At 43.4% G+C, this 14,889-nt stretch overlaps 1 protein-coding gene across 1 annotated transcript in view; it reads left to right on the forward strand.

Moving 5' to 3' along the window:
• The window catches only part of ccdc13 (coiled-coil domain containing 13), a gene marked incomplete at its 3' end in the record, with an annotated part of 264,989 nt that overhangs the window by 247,440 nt on the left and 2,660 nt on the right, over positions 1-14,889 (forward strand). Inside the window, 11 exon segments of the mRNA XM_084120875.1 lie at positions 4,867-5,015; positions 7,331-7,473; positions 7,547-7,627; positions 7,708-7,821; positions 8,082-8,186; positions 10,888-11,043; positions 11,131-11,307; positions 12,978-13,184; positions 13,780-13,879; positions 14,070-14,082; positions 14,717-14,857. Coding sequence (XP_083977001.1) covers positions 4,867-5,015; positions 7,331-7,473; positions 7,547-7,627; positions 7,708-7,821; positions 8,082-8,186; positions 10,888-11,043; positions 11,131-11,307; positions 12,978-13,184; positions 13,780-13,879; positions 14,070-14,082; positions 14,717-14,857 — 1,386 coding nt within the window.

Genomic DNA, 14,889 nt, shown 5'->3' on the forward strand with positions numbered 1-14,889 from the left:
ATTTTTTTATGTTGCCATAACATAGATCAATTATTTTTGATCCACGCGTGGCGCAATTCACATATTGCTGATAGTGGAGTAATGCAGATGACAAAGAGCAGCCATTAAAGTCATTATTTGGGGGATAGAAATAAAATAAATCAATATTTTTATTCAGCAAGGATGATTTAAATTGATCAAAAGTGACAGTAAAGACATTTATAATGTTACAAAAGCTTGTGTTTCAGATAAATGCTGTTCTTTTGAACTTTCTATTCATCAAGGAATCCTGGAATAAAAATGTAAATAACTGTTTTCAACACTGATAATAATCATAAATGTTTCTTGAGCATCAAATCATCATATTAGAGTGATTTCTGAAGGATCATGTGACTCTGAAGACTGGAGTAATGATGCTGAAAATTCAGCTTTGATCACAGGAATAAATTACACTTTACTATATATTCACATAGAAAACAGCTGATTTACACTGGAATAATATTTCACAATATTACTGTTTTTGTTTTTTTGTATTTTTAATCAAATAAATGCAGTCTTGGTGAGCAGAAGAGACTTATTTTAAAACATTCAAAATCTTTCCATTCCACAACTCTTGACTGGTAGTGTAGTGACAACTGGACCCTAATCTAAAGTCTGACCTACCTTTTATATAGTGTGTAATATAGATGTTTGTGAATGTTAAACATATGTAAAGTTCCAGAGCTCAAAGTGCAGATAAATAAAGTTATTGTCTCCTAAAAGAAAGAAGTGATTCTGAACTGAAACGAGTCGTCAGTAATTCCAGTCTCACTTCCTGCTCGTATCCACCTACTCATTTGCATAATGCACATCTATGGTTTTCATTGGCTGTCGGTTAACAACGTCTACTTTGCCCCGCCCTCAAACACAACTTGTAGTAGTTAGTGATGGGAGAAACTAATCTTTTCGAAACTTTGAATCAATTGAAGGAATTGATTTATTAAACGATTCCCTGTTTGGAAGCGCTGGAAAGGCCACTCGCTGGAGACCCCTGCTGGTCAGAACAATGTAAACGCCACTCGCTGGAGACCCCTGCTGGTCAGAACTGTGTAAACGCCACACGCTGGAGACCCCTGCTGGTCAGAACTGTGTAAACGCCACTCGCTGGAGACCCCTGCTGATCAGAACTGTGTAAACGCCACACGCTGGAGACCCCTGCTGGTCAGAACTGTGTAAACGCCACTCGCTGGAGACCCCTGCTGGTCAGAACTGTGTAAACGCCACTCGCTGGAGACCCCTGCTGGTCAGAACTGTGTAAACGCCACACGCTGGAGACCCCTGCTGGTCAGAACTGTGTAAACGCCACTCGCTGGAGACCCCTGCTGGTCAGAACTGTGTAAACGCCACACGCTGGAGACCCCTGCTGGTCAGAACAGTGTAAACGCCACACGCTGGAGACCCCTACTGGTCAGAACAGTGTAAACGCCACACGCTGGAGACCCCTGCTGGTCAGAACAGTGTAAACGCCACACGCTGGAGACCCCTGCTGGTCAGAACTGTGTAAACGCCACTCGCTGGAGACCCCTGCTGGTCAGAACTGTGTAAACGCCACTCGCTGGAGACCCCTACTGGTCAGAACAGTGTAAACGGCACACGCTGGAGACCCCTGCTGGTCAGAACAGTGTAAACGGCACACGCTGGAGACCCCTGCTGGTCAGAACTGTGTAAACGCCACTCGCTGGAGACCCCTGCTGGTCAGAACTGTGTAAACGCCACACGCTGGAGACCCCTGCTGGTCAGAACAGTGTAAACGCCACTCGCTGGAGACCCCTGCTGGTCAGAACTGTGTAAACGCCACACGCTGGAGACCCCTGCTGGTCAGAACTGTGTAAACGCCACTCGCTGGAGACCCCTGCTGGTCAGAACAGTGTAAACGCCACTCGCTGGAGACCCCTGCTGGTCAGAACTGTGTAAACGCCACACGCTGGAGACCCCTACTGGTCAGAACAGTGTAAACGCCACACGCTGGAGACCCCTGCTGGTCAGAACTGTGTAAACGCCACTCGCTGGAGACCCCTACTGGTCAGAACTGTGTAAACGCCACACGCTGGAGACCCCTGCTGGTCAGAACTGTGTAAACGCCACTCGCTGGAGACCCCTGCTGGTCAGAACAGTGTAAACGCCACACGCTGGAGACCCCTGCTGGTCAGAACTGTGTAAACGCCACACGCTGGAGACCCCTGCTGGTCAGAACTGTATAAACGCCACACGCTGGAGACCCCTACTGGTCAGAACAGTGTAAACACCACACGCTGGAGAGCCCTGCTGGTCAGAACTGTGTAAACGCCACACGCTGGAGACCCCTACTGGTCAGAACAGTGTAAACGCCACTCACTGGAGACCCCTGCTGGTCAGAACTGTGTAAACGCCACTCGCTGGAGACCCCTGCTGGTCAGAACTGTGTAAATGGCACACGCTGGAGACCCCTGCTGGTCAGAACTGTGTAAACGCCACACGCTGGAGACCCCTGCTGGTCAGAACAGTGTAAACGCCACTCGCTGGAGACCCCTGCTGGTCAGAACTGTGTAAACGCCACTCGCTGGAGACCCCTGCTGGTCAGAACTGTGTAAACGCCACACGCTGGAGACCCCTACTGGTCAGAACAGTGTAAACGCCACTCGCTGGAGACCCCTGCTGGTCAGCACTGTGTAAACGCCACTCGCTGGAGACCCCTGCTGGTCAGAACTGTGTAAACGCCACTCGCTGGAGACCCCTGCTGGTCAGAACTGTGTAAACGCCACACGCTGGAGACCCCTACTGGTCAGAACAGTGTAAACGCCACACGCTGGAGACCCCTGCTGGTCAGAACTGTGTAAACGCCACACGCTGGAGACCCCTGCTGGTCAGAACAGTGTAAACGCCACACGCTGGAGACCCCTGCTGGTCAGAACAGTGTAAACGCCACACGCTGGAGACCCCTACTGGTCAGAACAGTGTAAACGCCACACGCTGGAGACCCCTACTGGTCAGAACTGTGTAAACGCCACTAGCTGGAGACCCCTGCTGGTCAGAACAGTGTAAACGCCACACGCTGGAGACCCCTGCTGGTCAGAACAGTGTAAACGCCACACGCTGGAGACCCCTGCTGGTCAGAACAGTGTAAACGCCACTCGCTGGAGACCCCTGCTGGTCAGAACTGTGTAAACGCCACACGCTAGAGACCCCTGCTGGTCAGAACTGTGGAAACGGCACACGCTGGAGACCCCTGCTGGTCAGAACTGTGTAAACGCCACACGCTGGAGACCCCTGCTGGTCAGAACAGTGTAAACGCCACACGCTGGAGACCCCTGCTGGTCATAACTGTGTAAACGGCACACGCTGGAGACCCCTGCTGGTCAGAACAGTGTAAACGGCACACGCTGGAGACCCCTGCTGGTCAGAACAGTGTAAACGGCACTCGCTGGAGAACCCTGCTGGTCAGAACAGTGTAAACGGCACACGCTGGAGACCCCTGCTGGTCAGAACAGTGTAAACGGCACACGCTGGAGACCCCTGCTGGTCAGAACAGTGTAAACGCCACACGCTGGAGACCCCTGCTGGTCAGAACTGTGTAAACGCCACTCGCTGGAGACCCCTGCTGGTCAGAACAGTGTAAACGCCACACGCTGGAGACCCCTGCTGGTCAGAACAGTGTAAACGCCACTCGCTGGAGAACCCTGCTGGTCAGAACAGTGTAAACGGCACACGCTGGAGACCCCTGCTGGTCAGAACTGTGTAAACGCCACTCGCTGGAGAACCCTGCTGGTCAGAACTGTGTAAACGCCACACGCTGGAGACCCCTGCTGGTCAGAACAGTGTAAACGGCACACGCTGGAGACCCCTGCTGGTCAGAACAGTGTAAACGCCACTCGCTGGAGACCCCTGCTGGTCAGAACAGTGTAAACGCCACACGCTGGAGACCCCTGCTGGTCAGAACAGTGTAAACGGCACACGCTGGAGACCCCTGCTGGTCAGAACAGTGTAAACGCCACTCGCTGGAGAACCCTGCTGGTCAGAACAGTGTAAACGGCACACGCTGGAGACCCCTGCTGGTCAGAACAGTGTAAACGGCACACGCTGGAGACCCCTGCTGGTCAGAACAGTGTAAACGCCACACGCTGGAGACCCCTGCTGGTCAGAACAGTGTAAACGGCACACGCTGGAGAACCCTGCTGGTCAGAACAGTGTAAACGCCACACGCTGGAGACCCCTGCTGGTCAGAACAGTGTAAACGGCACACGCTGGAGACCCCTGCTGGTCAGAACAGTGTAAACGGCACACGCTGGAGACCCCTGCTGGTCAGAACAGTGTAAACGCCACACGCTGGAGAACCCTGCTGGTCAGAACAGTGTAAACGCCACTCGCTGGAGAACCCTGCTGGTCAGAACAGTGTAAACGGCACACGCTGGAGACCCCTGCTGGTCAGAACAGTGTAAACGGCACACGCTGGAGACCCCTGCTGGTCAGAACTGTGTAAACGCCACACCCTGGAGACCCCTGCTGGTCAGAACTGTGGAAACGCCACTCGCTGGAGACCCCTGCTGGTCAGAACAGTGTAAACGCCACACGCTGGAGACCCCTACTGGTCAGAACTGTGTAAACGCCACAGTAAACTGTGACGTTACATAAACGCCACTATAACTTAACTAAATCTCTGTTTTTATTAAAAGACGTGTCATTAAAAATGCCTAGATGTGTATAAGACGTGTAAATGTCTATACGTGATATAGATCATCATCACTACCAGTGAACCATTGAACTTTCAAAACAAATCCAGTCTGGGTCGTTTCACGATTCCACCACACGCTCAACACATTTACCATGTGTTCATGCCTTGTGTTATTAAAGAGTGACTGTACTGTGATTCAGAGTGATCCAGGATGAAAACCAGCAGTTGCATGATCGCCTGAGGGAGCTGAGAGATGAGAACGGCCGACTCCATAAACTGCTGAGTGAGAAAGACTTCGAGCTCAAACACCTGAAGAAGAAGAGAGAGGAGGACAGGCTGGCTCTAGCAGGTACAGTACATCTGCACTGCTCCTAGAGCCCAACAAGATATCAGCACACTCACAGCACACTGAGAAGCAGATAAATGTCATTGTGTTGGATGTTAGAAGAAATGGGCAAATAGTCTCTTCTGCTCACAAAGGCTGCATTTATCAAAAATACAGTAAAACAGTGAAATATTATTACAGTGTAAAACAGCTGTTGTCTATGTGAATATATAGTATTTTGAGCATCATTACTCCAGTCATCAGTGTCACATGATCCTTCAGAAATCATTCTAATATGATGATTTGATGATCATAAAACATTTATGATTATTATCAGTGTTGAAAACAGTTTCATATTTCGGTGATACATTTTATTTTTCAGAATTCTTTGATGAATAGAAAGTTCAAAAGAACAGCATTTATTTGAAATATTAATCTTTAGTAACATTATAAATGTCTTTACTGTCACTTTTGATCAGTTTAATGCATCCTTGACAGTTATTTCAGTTTTTTTATTTTAGTTTTATCAATATTTTGAATCGACTTTTAGTTTTCATGTTAATTTTATTTAAATTTTTAGTCATTTCTTTATGTGCTTTTGTCATTTTATTAGTTTTTATAATATTGTTATTTAATTTATTTATTTTTTCAGTTTTATTTTTATTTTATTTTTATTTATTTCAGTTTATTGCAGAGGAAACATTTCTAATTTTCTTTTAGTTTAAGTCTTTCAACTAATATTAAAATTTTATTCTATTTCAGCTTTATTTTATTATGATAATAAACCTATGGAAGCTTGTTTCTGTCACAGTATAAAACATTTTAAGAGGAAATTGCGACTTTTTATTGCAAAACTTTGAGTTATAAAGTCAGAATTGTGAGATATAAATTCACAATTGTGAGAAATGAACTTGCAATTCTGAGAAAATTGCGACTTAAATTTCTCGATTCTGACATAAAAAGTCGCACTTACCTTTTTTACTCTTTACTCTGTGGCGGAAACAAGCTTCCATATAAACCTGGGCCCGGTTTCCCGATAACGCTCACTCTTAGCGCGCTAAGAGAGCTCGAAAGATATATCTTACCAAAGGTGTTTATGTTCCTAAGTGTGTTCCCCGAACCATACCTTAGGAAGCTGCTTAAGATATACCTTCTTACGTGCGACGTTACCCGGCGCTGTCCGTGGCGATGGTGCTGAATTGTTTGATATCGATGGCTCGACAATCAATTATTCTCTCGTGCAGGGGCTGTTTATGTGAGAAAGCGGTGATCTTTATAAATGAAGCACTTCAGAAATAGTTGAAATTGCAATTTATTATGATTATTGGATATTATAAAAAATAATCCAAACTATAATAGCCTATAATAGCCTAGCCTACATATTTTAAAATTGTAACATATATTGCTGCCACAATGACCTTTTCAAAAATGTACGTGCCTTCTTCTCTTTCCCATTTCTGTTCGCTGAGGTGGAGCTGCGATGAAATATTGTTCTTGTAAATACTTTCCAGCATTTCAGTAATAAAAGTTTACATCTTGCGTACGGTGCTCGGCAGTGATCAAAAAGGATTTAAACCGTTTAAACTCAGAGATGTGGATTCAGACGGCAATTAAATTACTACACGACCTGTTTGTCAAAAAACAGAAGGTACTAATTTGGCCAGGGATTTTTACGCGGATTGGGTGAGAAAAACACTGATATTATGGATTCGGACGGCACTAAAATCACCGACTTACCCCTGTAAATGTTTAAAATACCGGACGAGCCCATGAGAAACAATATTAGCGTCCGAATAGGACTTAACTGACAGTAGCCTATGCTTTCACTGGCCTTTAAAAGAGCGTTTTAATTAAATTAATAATATTGTATAATAATATAATTAAAAATCTAACAACAATCAGTGTAATGACAATTTTATTCTTTGCATGAAAACACTTGAATTAGCCTAATTTAATACTGTCTGGGTGTATTAAAACTTCAGAATTATATTCATATAGACCTGCAACAGTGATAAGGTAAAGCTAAGAGTGGTCCAGACCAACCTTACGAAAGTGTGACTTACAAAAGATATACTTAGCGTACGAACGTTTCGGGAACCGTCCCATAAGGTTAAGAGAGAGGTTAAGGAATAGGTTAAGAACTACTTAGAGATAAGAACGCTTTGGGAAACCGGGCCCTGATCCTTGATGAATAGTATTAATTTCCTTACTGACCCACAATTTTTGAACAGTAGTGTTTCTTGTCATGTCTTTGTGCATGAAGTGCCCAAACAGTGTTGTGGGCCAATATCTGTCTGGTAAATAATGACTGTGGCAATCCTCTTTTTTTTTTTACTAAGGTACGGCTGGTTTGGCAGGAGATGCAGCGGCAACCAAAATTGTGGAGGTGTCAAAAAAGAATCGAGAATTATCAGCTGAAATAGAGCGAGAGAAGACCAAAACTAAACAAGCAAACAATCGGGTCAAAGAACTGGAGAAAGAGGTAAAGAAGAAACAGAACTGTTAGCTTGAAAGTTGTTCTGCTCAGTTCATCATCATCTGTCTTATCACTGTAGCTTCAGGCCACACTGTTACTAAATCCTGCAAAGACGACCAACAAAACACAGACATCAAGGGCTGTGAACGACTGTCTTGAGGTATTGTGTCATAACATCATTCATTATCTTCTGGTACATGATTAGACACTGGTTACTCTTTCTAAATGACTTTATTCCAGAACAGCCCGGTAGTGAAATCACTCCAGGAGAAACTCTCTGCAGCACAACTCAAAATGGCTGAATACCGCAACCAGATCCAGACCTTCAAGCAAGAGTTGAGAATGGCTCACAAGGTTTGTGCTGAAGCAATCCTGCCAGTGTGTGTGTGAGTGAGTTAGAGAGAGCAGCAACACTCAGTCAAGTCACCTTCATTTATATAGCGCTTTTAACTATATAGACTGTTTCAGCTTTACAGTGATAATAGGAGATTACAGTAACAGATTGTTCTGGCTTTACAGCAGCTCGAGAATAAAGTTATTGTCCAGCTGAAGTTAGTTTTGATTGATTCACTTCCGTTGCGAAGATCATTATCAGTGTGAGTGTGTGTTGTCAGGTGTTGAGCTGTGAGGTGGGTGAGGACGTCAGTATTCAGCAGATTCTGTGTAACCCAGGAGGATGGAGAGGCCGATCTCAGCAGATCCTCGTCCTGAGCAACAGAGTGAGTCCACATGCTCTCATCCACCGGTTTCAGATGATCATTTATAACTCATCTGTTACACATGTTAGCCCTTGTGCTGTGCTGGAAGTACTTTCCCTGATTTGGTGTTCCGGGTCAAAAATGAGCCGTCTTTTAAATTGCTTGTAAATCTCTTCTTATACTATATTATCACCAAATAATTGGATTCAACTCGTTTTCTTTTTCAGTTAGCATTGGTTTTGTGTTTCTTTTCAGAGCTGGTTGATCACAGGCTTCACTGATCTGAGCTCATGCTCTTTTGAAGTGAATACGCTACTAGAGTTTTTCCACTCAAACACAGAGGAGTGTAAACTCAGATCAGCGAGGCTATGGTTAATCAGTTCCAAGAAGAAACACAAAACCTCTGCTAACTGAAAACAAGTTGACAAAAAGATTGAATCCAATATTTGGCAATAACACAGCATCATGAGAGATTTATAAGCAGTGTTGTGTGGGCTGGTTATTTTTCACCGGGAACACCACAAGTGTAACGATGTAAAAAAAAAACTCAAAAAGTACAAACCATATAAAAATTTTGTAAAAAATTTATTATTATTACTTTTTAACTAAACACATACATATACATTTCCATATAACATAGAAAACAAATAACAAACAACAAAAACAGCTTTATTAAAATCTTTTTGGAAAAGTTGTTATATCCTGTGTGAGCAAAGTCAGTAAGCTTCAGTCCAGTGCAATTATATTAACTTGCATTTTCTGGGAAAAGAATATCCAAAATGACCAGAGCACAACCTCTGACGAACACTTGACAGAGCAGCCATCAAGTGTTCTACAGTGAGGAAAATAAGTATTTGAACACCCTGCTATTTTGCAAGTTCTCCCACTTAGAAATCATGGAGGGGTCTGAAATTGTCATCGTAGGTGCATGTCCACTGTGAGAGACATAATCTAAAAAAAAAAATCCAGAAATCACAATGTATGATTTTTTAACTATTTATTTGTATGATACAGCTGCAAATAAGTATTTGAACACCTGAGAAAATCAATGTTAATATTTGGTACAGTAGCCTTTGTTTGCAATTACAGAGGTCAAACGTTTCCTGTAGTTTTTCACCAGGTTTGCACACACTGCAGGAGGGATTTTGGCCCACTCCTCCACACAGATCTTCTCTAGATCAGTCAGGTTTCTGGGCTGTCGCTGAGAAACACGGAGTTTGAGCTCCCTCCAAAGATTCTCTATTGGGTTTAGGTCTGGAGACTGGCTAGGCCACGCCAGAACCTTGATATGCTTCTTACAGAGCCACTCCTTGGTTATCCTGGCTGTGTGCTTCGGGTCATTGTCATGTTGGAAGACCCAGCCTCGACCCATCTTCAATGCTCTAACTGAGGGAAGGAGGTTGTTCCCCAAAATCTCGCAATACATGGCCCCGGTCATCCTCTCCTTAATACAGTGCAGTCGCCCTGTCCCATGTGCAGAAAAACACCCCCAAAGCATGATGCTACCACCCCCATGCTTCACAGTAGGGATGGTGTTCTTGGGATGGTACTCATCATTCTTCTTCCTCCAAACACGTTTAGTGGAATTATGACCAAAAAGTTCTATTTTGGTCTCATCTGAACACATGACTTTCTCCCATGACTCCTCTGGATCATCCAAATGGTCATTGGCAAACTTAAGACGGGCCTTGACATGTGCTGGTTTAAGCAGGGGAACCTTCCGTGCCATGCATGATTTCAAACCATGACGTCTTAGTGTATTACCAACAGTAACCTTGGAAACGGTGGTCCCAGCTCTTTTCAGGTCATTGACCAGCTCCTCCCGTGTAGTTCTGGGCTGATTTCTCACCTTTCTTAGGATCATTGAGACCCCACGAGGTGAGATCTTGCATGGAGCCCCAGTCCGAGGGAGATTGACAGTCATGTTTAGCTTCTTCCATTTTCTAATGATTGCTCCAACAGTGGACCTTTTTTCACCAAGCTGCTTGGCAATTTCCCCGTAGCCCTTTCCAGCCTTGTGGAGGTGTACAATTTTGTCTCTAGTGTCTTTGGACAGCTCTTTGGTCTTGGCCATGTTAGTAGTTGGATTCTTACTGATTGTATGGGGTGGACAGGTGTCTTTATGCAGCTAACGACCTCAAACAGGTGCATCTAATTTAGGATAATAAATGGAGTGGAGGTGGACATTTTAAAGGCAGACTAACAGGTCTTTGAGGGTCAGAATTCTAGCTGATAGACAGGTGTTCAAATACTTATTTGCAGCTATATCATACAAATAAATAGTTAACAAATCATATATTGTGATTTCTGGATTTTTTTTTTAGATTATGTCTCTCACAGTGGACATGCACCTACGATTACAATTTCAGACCCCTCCATGATTTCCAAGTGGGAGAACTTGCAAAATAGCAGGGTGTTCAAATACTTATTTTCCTCACTGTAGGTTACTACGTGCTGAGGTTTTTGGTCCAATGATTAAAACCTCTGCTTTTTTCAGATATTAGTAGTAGGAAATGACTACTATCCAATTGTTTTATATCGACTATGCATTCCTTTAAGTTTTGGGAGTTGGTATGTTTCGTCAGGCCTGGAAGAGATATAAAGCTGAGTATCATCAGATAACTGACAACTATTAGTTTAACTGAAAACTGATTAGTGAAAAGATATCATTAGAAAACATGACAACAGCTACACACTAAAGAAAGCATTATATTCACTGAAGGTGCGAGACCTGGAGCAACAGCTGAGCCTGTCGTGTCACAGGAGTGAGCAAGGCCTTGAGGAGGAGATGAGGAGAGCAGGAGGCCTCGTGAAGACACACGACAGGAACGTCAGCCACATCCGTCACATGGAGCGGGAGAAGAAGGAGGCGCTGGAGGTTCAACACACTGATCTTTACAGGCTGATCTGAGTCTGGCGAAACTCTTCACATTACACACACTCTGATCATGATGTGTGTTTTCAGAAGCTCACTGTGGATTATGAAGTTCTGCTGGAAGAGAACTCGGATGTGAAGAAGAAACTGGAGGGCTCCAGAGCCAGGAACAAAGTGTTGAGCACAGAAGTCAAAGCCCTGAAGAGCCAGATCAGCACTCTGCTGGAGAAGGGCAAACATGACGACGAGCTGGTCCACGCTTTACTGGTGATGACTGACTCTTACATTATCATACCCTTTTTTATATATATATATATATATATATATATATATATATATATATATATATAAATATATATATATATTTATATATTTGGCTAGGCTAGGCCTTGGCTAGGCCTTCTTCCTAGCCAAGGGAGTTCTGAACTGGCAACTTGATGGAAGTGGATGAGAAGAATCATAAAGAGGGTGTGTGGAGTCTATAATGATAGAAGCTGCTTTCCTCTTTACTGCCACATTATAAAGGTCTGAGAGGTGAAGCTGCGAGACCCCAATAATCTTAGATGCTTGCTCATTTCTTCTTATTTTCAGCTGAAAGTAAGCTATACCAAGAAACAATGTTAAATGTCATGACTGATTCCACAAATGACCGATACACTGTTGTCATAATGTCTAACATTAAAGGGGAACTTGGCAACTCTAGCCATTTCTTCGCTGATTTTCACTTTTGTTTTTGCATGTTTTCTCGACGAGCTCCCCCTACAGCTGTGGGCCGTATATTTCACAACACTGTCGTAAAAAAAAATCACTTGCGGCCCCTCATCCCCCTTTCTACCGCTGCTCATGTGCATTTGTTATTATCGGAGCCAGCCAATTTTATCGTGTGGAGCGATGTCTACCGAGGTGGGTAATACATCATACACGGTATCATATGGCATGTGTGTTTATGTTGAATTGCCGTAAAGAAGTTTGTGTTTCTCGTTCTCGCTTCTCACAAGACTTCCTATTTCCAACTTACTGGGACGTTAGTCCCCATGTTGCAAGGTTGGTTTTCCGCCTGGGAACGCTGGGGGGAGCGGGGAAAGTCACCATTCTCACCTGAACAGGTTATTTAACCATCCAAATGATTTCTAGATGGTTTTATTAAGTTGAAATAGTTGCCAAGTTCCCCTTTAAATCCTTTCAACCGTCTCAGAAGAAATAAACGCTGACGAGCCTTCTTGCAGACACAGCTTACATGTTGTGCAAAGGACAATCGGCTGTCAATCACAGTACCTAAATATGTGCAGGATTCAGCCTGTTACACTTCCTGCTCCCTAACCTAAGTGGTTCAGAAAGAGAAAAATAGATTTTGAATGGACGAAACAGTTCACAGCCTTTCATTGTGTATTTAACTTTGCTACTTTACCAGAGTTATTAGTTATTTTGCTGCAATACAAGATCTGCCTTATATACTATACATGTCCAACACAAAAGAGCTGGGTATAGTTCAATCATCCCATGTTGTCTGATCCACTTGTCCAAATTTAGTAAAAGTCTCTTAGTTTCCTTTTAACTACGTATATCAGTTTTCCAAGGCAAGGTTGCTGGTCATTTCTTTAAACCATTGATTAGGGGATGGAAAGTAAAGCAATAGCACGCTTGGCCTGAAGCAAACTAAAATCAATTAGTCTGCGCTTTCTTGCATTCACCTACAAATTTACTGGGTAAATGTGAAATAGACAAAGAGGGACATTTTCTTCAATCAATTTACCAATCATAAGAACAATCTCCTTCCAAAATCATTGAATCTCATTACACTCCCATATACAATGGAATTATGATACCGTACTCAAATACACAGTTTATAAACTACTGCTCAGTTGTTTTGTAGGAACACTTCTAAAGAGATAAATGAAGTGAAGCAGATGATGTAGAGTATCTCGCTCCTCCAACAGAAGCAGCAGTCGCAGTGGCAGGCCATGTTCGGGCACCTCAGCCAGAAGGGCCACCAGCGCGAGGAGGCCCAGCAGGGCCTGGAGATGCAGCTGCACAGTCAGGCCCAGCAACACGCCTCCCTCATCCAGCAGCTCAAACTCATGGTGTCGGAGAAGGAGAAAAAGGTCGAAGAGCTGGAGCGGGAGATCCAGCAGCTCGCCCTCCAGGTACAACACATCTGATCTGATCTGATCTGGGGGACCTAAGCTCTAGTGTGTAAGAACGAGCCTATGATTGAATCTGGAAATAAAGCAAAATAACTGAGAAAAATGAGAAATAGTCCTCAGAGATGCCATGTCTGTAATTTATATCAAAACATCTAACATTAATTCGATCTCAAACAGTTTCATTAAACGATTAAAATGATCTCTGAGCAAACTTCGCAAACGCAAACCTGTGTAAACGCTGACGGCGTGCACATGCGTATTATGTGTTCAGCCTATAGGTATGCACATTTGAATATATATGTGCACAGGCGTGTAGTCTTTCTTTACAAATTTACCTCAACTAATTACTTTGGCCTTAAAAATCTATAATACAGAATTATTTATCGCTTCCACATTGCCATGTGAACTGGAATTATTTTGACAACGTTTTATCGGTACAGAGGTAAAGGGAAGACTGACTAGCTAGCTGATTCCTTCAACGATGCATCGTACTATTGTAGTGAAGCAGCGAGTTACGGGAAACACACCCCTGATCTGATCAGCAGCGCTTTCTTCCTCGTGTGTGTGTGTGTGTGTGTGTGTGTGTCTGGTGCAGAGGCAGTGGGAGAGTAAAGGCCAACCCAACATCGGGCCTTTGCCATCACGACAGGAGAACAGCAGGGAGTCCAGCTCGGCCAGGTACAGTCCTAGAGCCAGTTTCCCAGCGGACAGCTAACCTTCTCTCAAAGTTATGAACAAACCTTCTTCCAGGAACATTAATAGAATGTTTGTTTAAAATGATCTGGTCTTTAATTAAGGTTAGCACAGAAACTTTATTTAGATATCATTCATGGAAAACACATTTCTGAAACGTTTTAGTTGGACTAATGTCTAATGTTTTTTCAGAGAACATTCCAAAGTAACATTCCAATAATGACTGAAGAATGAGACGGTGGAATGTTCACTCAACGTTTGCATAACCAAGAGAACAAGTTTGAAAACATTTTTAAAACACGGACATTTTGAACATTCTGAAATAATATTTTCATTACATAATTGGAACGTTAGCAAAAGTTAGCTGCATTATACAAACCTTTTGCCATTAAAAACTACCGTCAGGATTTACTAAAGACACACAGTGAGAAACTAGCACTGAAAAGGCATGGACAAGTTATTTTTGTGGCTGACCTTATTTAATTTGCATTTGTAGGAGTTTCAGTAAATAAATGCAAAAAAATAATTATGTGGGAAAAATACAATTATACATAAATAAGGAAATAAAAGTATAAATACTCTATTTATTTATTTATTTGTTTATTTAATTTCTTTGTATATTTATTTATTATTTTGGCAGCTTTGGAATATGTGATCTTTTGATTCGGGAGAATAAGAATCCACCCCAAACACATTTTACATTACATTTACAATAGTACGCTTACAATGGAAGTCTTTTTCTTCCCACTTTCTGTCCTTTGCTGAATTTGGCACAGTCTACAGTATCTGGCACAGTCTAACACAGCATCATGAGTAAAAAGCATTGCGTGTGATTCCAGAGAAGCGCGGGCGTCCTGTCCGGAGTGTGCTGTTAAGATCCCGTCACTCCAGGCTCAGTGTGTGGAGTATAAGACTCTGTTTCAGGCTGCTAGTGTGGAGAGAGACCGACTGCTGGAGCTCACCAAGATACAGCACACCAGGTACACTCAGACGCTCTACAGTTACTGACAAC

Source organism: Abramis brama, assembly GCF_963993115.1.
Source record: "Abramis brama genome assembly, chromosome: 7".
In the NCBI taxonomy this organism is placed as follows: Eukaryota; Metazoa; Chordata; class Actinopteri; order Cypriniformes; family Leuciscidae; genus Abramis; species Abramis brama.